General features: G+C 49.1%; 1 protein-coding gene across 5 annotated transcripts in view; it reads right to left on the bottom strand.

Moving 5' to 3' along the window:
* Nucleotides 1-4197, bottom strand: part of grid2ipb (glutamate receptor, ionotropic, delta 2 (Grid2) interacting protein, b) — a 35566-nt gene that overhangs the window by 3384 nt on the left and 27985 nt on the right. For all 5 annotated transcript variants that reach the window (XM_070991444.1, XM_070991443.1, XM_070991445.1 and 2 more), the window contains 9 exons: nt 3519-3671; nt 2937-3024; nt 2438-2527; nt 1615-1811; nt 1369-1524; nt 1205-1291; nt 987-1116; nt 497-615; nt 240-404 (listed from right to left, as the gene is read on the bottom strand). In XM_070991444.1, the coding sequence (XP_070847545.1) occupies nt 240-404; nt 497-615; nt 987-1116; nt 1205-1291; nt 1369-1524; nt 1615-1811; nt 2438-2527; nt 2937-3024; nt 3519-3671 (1185 nt within the window). The remainder of the gene's footprint in view (nt 1-239; nt 405-496; nt 616-986; nt 1117-1204; nt 1292-1368; nt 1525-1614; nt 1812-2437; nt 2528-2936; nt 3025-3518; nt 3672-4197) is intronic.

Here is a 4197-nt window from a genome sequence, read left to right as displayed (position 1 = left end):
CTGCAAGACAAAATCCCACAATCCCATCTGATTTGTCCTCATATTACCGTATTATTTTCAGATTCGGAGCAGCACTTTGTGGCTTCATCACTTTATAGCTGCAGGCTGCTGTCACTCACTCAGGCTGCTGAATACCTAAATGTTTTGGGGCTTTGAATCTGTCATCTGCTGCTGCTCACCTTGGGGAACAAGTCAGATTTATCCTAGCTGGTTCCACCTACACGACTGATGAAGCTCACCTCAAACTTGGCCATGAACTCTGCAAAGATGCCGAAGAAGGCCTCCGTTCTGGTGGACTTGCTGTCCTCTCCGAAGAAGGAGGCCACCTTGGAGAACTCCTCCATGGCTCGGGTCTGCAGGGACTCCAGAGACTGGACTGCGGGGTGGCTGTTCTCCAAAAAGCTCTGCAGGTGGATTTCCACACATCAAAGTCAGCTGAAGTTGCATGATGGGAAATGCAATATGCTATTCTGTACATTTCAAGCAATCAGCGTACGCTCATGACGGAGGCGAAGTGGTCCTCGGCGGTGGGCGGGATCTTCAGACAGGCCGTCCTGATGTCCTGGATGGTGGAGTGAAGGTCGCTCAGCTCTGCTGTGATGGCCCTCTGGTTCACTGAACAAGTCACACGGAAATATGATGTGATGAGCTCCCAAAACAGTAGCAGCTATGAAACACCTGCACATGATTGATTGTAATTCAGCAGCGAGAAAATGTGCAAATCAGACTTTAAACGAGCGGGTTTTAACAACGTCACGTTAACATATGCACACCATTATGTTGAGTCATTTAAAGACGGGCATTGGAACAAGCACAGCATAAATCTCCTTTAAATGAGACGCCTCTAATAAAGTCTGCCAGCCCGGCTCGACATCCAGCACACCATGTACTCCGCAGAAACGAGCGCTTCACAGGCTGGAAGGACTAAATGATTTTCAGGAAGGAGAGCAGGCTTTAAGAGCTCTGCTGCTGGAACGGCATCGTACCTTTGGCTGCCAGAGGCACTGTTGTGAGGTCTCTGGAAAAGTTGAGCAGCTCAGGGAAGTGTTGGCACAGAGACTTGGCCAGAATGTGGAGAAAGGTGGATTTCCCGTCCACTGTTTTGGTCGTGCTTAGCTGCGAGATGGAGGGAAAGGATGACTGACTGAAAGGCACATTTGAGACGCACGTAAAGGTGGTTGGAGCGCAGGTGTCAGTGGCGTACCTCTGTCAGGAAGTTAATCTTAAAACTGGTTGTCCTGTGGCTCTTGGGCTGGCCATTGTTCAGGTAATTCCCCATTGCAAGTACAAACTGTGGGCAGAAAAAATCACTTAATAACCGCTATCAACACCTGGAAGATGATGTTTTCCCCTGCTCTGGATGTTCACCTCCAGGATTTTGGCCAGTTTCTTGCTGCTCTTCAGCTCCACTGAAGCCTTGTAGATGTAATCGTACGCGACCTTCATCTCCTCCGTCCTTTCCTGCAGGGTCGTCTTGAAGTGGAGGCTCCGCAGGCGGGTCTTATACTCAGGCACCATCAGCATCTGAAACACAGGAAACACTCGTTTGCACAAATCGCCCCGCGTCGCTTGCTGAAGCTTTGCCCGTCGCCTTGGAGCTTCTCGTGGGCGTACCTGGAAAATGAACTGGTCGGGCTCGCTCAGTTTGGCCGGGTCCTGGTCAAACTGCTCGTACTGCTTGACCTCGTCATCATCGGGAGCGTAGAGCAGCAGCTGCTTGATGTGAGCGGGCTCCAGCCTGTCGGTGGTCATGTTCATCAAGACCTGGCGCAGCTCGGCGGTGGAGAGCTTCAGGTGGGCGATGAGGATGGCTGCGGAGAGGACGCGGAGGGTTTACGTCTTATGTTTTCACATCAGTGCAGACAAAACCTCTCATCTCTCTCTGATGATGTGCAACTGTTTCTGTGGTGTCAGAGTAATTATGAAATCCACAATCCCAGTATCACCCCGGTAATTAACTGCAGTAAATTACTCATAATATGGGTGTGATAACTGCAGAACAAATCCGTCTTACACAGGAAATTGAACCCATCGTCCACAGTACAGTAGTAGTAGTACTGTAGAGTGACAGTGAATGCACCTTTCGAACTATGTTATGTTCTCAAAAGTCTTCATACGATTAGCAACATCACAGGCGAAATGGAAATTTGGAAAAAAGAAAAACAACAACTTCTGATTCACACTGAAAAGACAGAAAACAATACGCAGCCTTCATTTCAACTCAGTGCATCAAATCCTGAAATCAAACCTGCAAACACAAGCAAAGCTAACAATAAAATACTTACTGCTGCGCATCTTCCCCGTCATTAAAGAGAGTGCTTGGGGGGGCAGTTTTGCTCCTCGAAGCGATCGCATGATACTGTATTAAGTGTCAGAGCCCTTCAGGTGTGTGTGTGTGTGCGTGCGCGACAGGCGGCCATGTTTGCGTGGTACTCACAGGCGTTGTAGGCTTTCTTATGAGACAGAATCTCCACCACGTCCTTCTTTTTAAAGTTCTCTGGTAAGAAGGCTGGCTCTGGAGGAGAGACTGATAATTTCAACAAACAGTGTAAGGGTGTGTTCTCCAGGCACCGGGGATCAGCACACACACACACACACACACACACACACACACACACACACACACACACACACACACACACACACACACACACACACACACACACAAACACACACACACACGCATGGTGGCTAATGGTAATGGTGCCTTATGGAGAACAGATGTGATGAACAGGTGAATGGAGCAGCTCCACAACAGGTTATTGTGAACATCTTAACTGTGAAGGTATAAACAAAAGGAGATGTCAACACATGAACACACAGATTGACTTGGACTTAAACTAGCGGGTGGAATATTATCACTTAAGCATGACGCACATACATGGCGCCGAAGCTGCGGTGTGATGAAGGCTGAGCGTGAGCCCGTGACGACTTACTGGATCTCCGTTGAGTCCCGAAGTGCAGATCAAGGTCCAAGTACTTCACCATGTCAGTGAGCTTGTCGTAGTCTGAATCCTCTCCGAGCTAAACACAGACAAGGACACACTCAGTACTCTCCAGACACCATCAAGTCTTTGTAACCTAGAAGCAGCTGTCTCAGAGACGCTTCTTCTATGCAACCCTGATTCCAAAAAAGGGATGTGGTGTAAAGCAAATAAAAACAGAATGCGATCATTCGCTTAGAATCGGGGTTGTGAACAGATATCTGACTTTATCCGATGGGATGGCCCGATGGGGCCGTGGAGCGGGACAGAAAAGAGCAACATTTCGGCAGATATGAGCAGGCGAGATCCACCTTGTTTTCTGTTTACAAGAAAAGCGAATGTCATGACTCATCAGAGACACAACAGAGTACATGAGTAGGTCTTTCCAGAGATGTAGGAGGAGTGTGAGCGGTCGCGGCCAAAGTTGGAAGATTCACAAGCGAAGTTATTGTTTACCGTCTTTAAGATGCTCTGACTCTCCAGATGGAGTCATGTGTGCTTCATCTGAGGTGAACGTAAGAGCTCTCCACTCACCTGACCCCATATGGTTCCCTCAGAGTTCTCCACCTGCTCCCAGCGCAGCCTCTTCACGCTCATGTGGTTGGCGTCTGAGGCGAGGTGGCCCGGCTTGGGCAGCGGAGGCGGGTCGCAGGGTGGGGGCAGGGGTGGAGGTGGGGGTGGCGGTGCCTTGGGAGACCAAGAAATTATTCATTTTTTTGAATTCACTCCACTTTTTAATCTGGAAATTCTTGCACAGCACACAGCTCACAGTTAAAGTTTTCACCAGGGTGCTTTTTATTAAACTCTGAATCATCTCCCCGCTGAGTGCCGAACCCTCAGGGGATGCACTCATGGGTTCCTCCGTCAGTAAACAAAACGAATGTCCAATTAGGCTTGGCCCAAAGACGGCCAAACATGGCACCGCGTTTAAGCAGATGCTGCCGTTTGATGGAGGTTCACCGTCTTTCTCTCACCGCTTCCTTTTCCTTCCATCTCCCTGTCACTGTCATCTCACTCTGCGCTCATGAAATGTGTCACAGAAGCAAACCGCCAAGAGATGCAGTATGGTTTCTGTTCTGTCAGGCTCCCGGCCGTCCATTTGCATTCACACATGACGTGATGCCAAATATAGCGGCGGAGTTTCAAAGTGTGAGCTTGTGTGATGCCAATTCTTGATTTTCTTCTGTGACACTTCTGTTTCGAGGCACTCTCT

The sequence above is a fragment of the Chaetodon trifascialis genome, chromosome 21 (assembly GCF_039877785.1).
Source record: "Chaetodon trifascialis isolate fChaTrf1 chromosome 21, fChaTrf1.hap1, whole genome shotgun sequence".
NCBI classification, from domain to species: Eukaryota; Metazoa; Chordata; class Actinopteri; order Chaetodontiformes; family Chaetodontidae; genus Chaetodon; species Chaetodon trifascialis.
The sequence above is the reverse complement of the archived record's forward strand: the minus strand, read 5'-3'. Positions and strand labels throughout refer to the sequence as shown.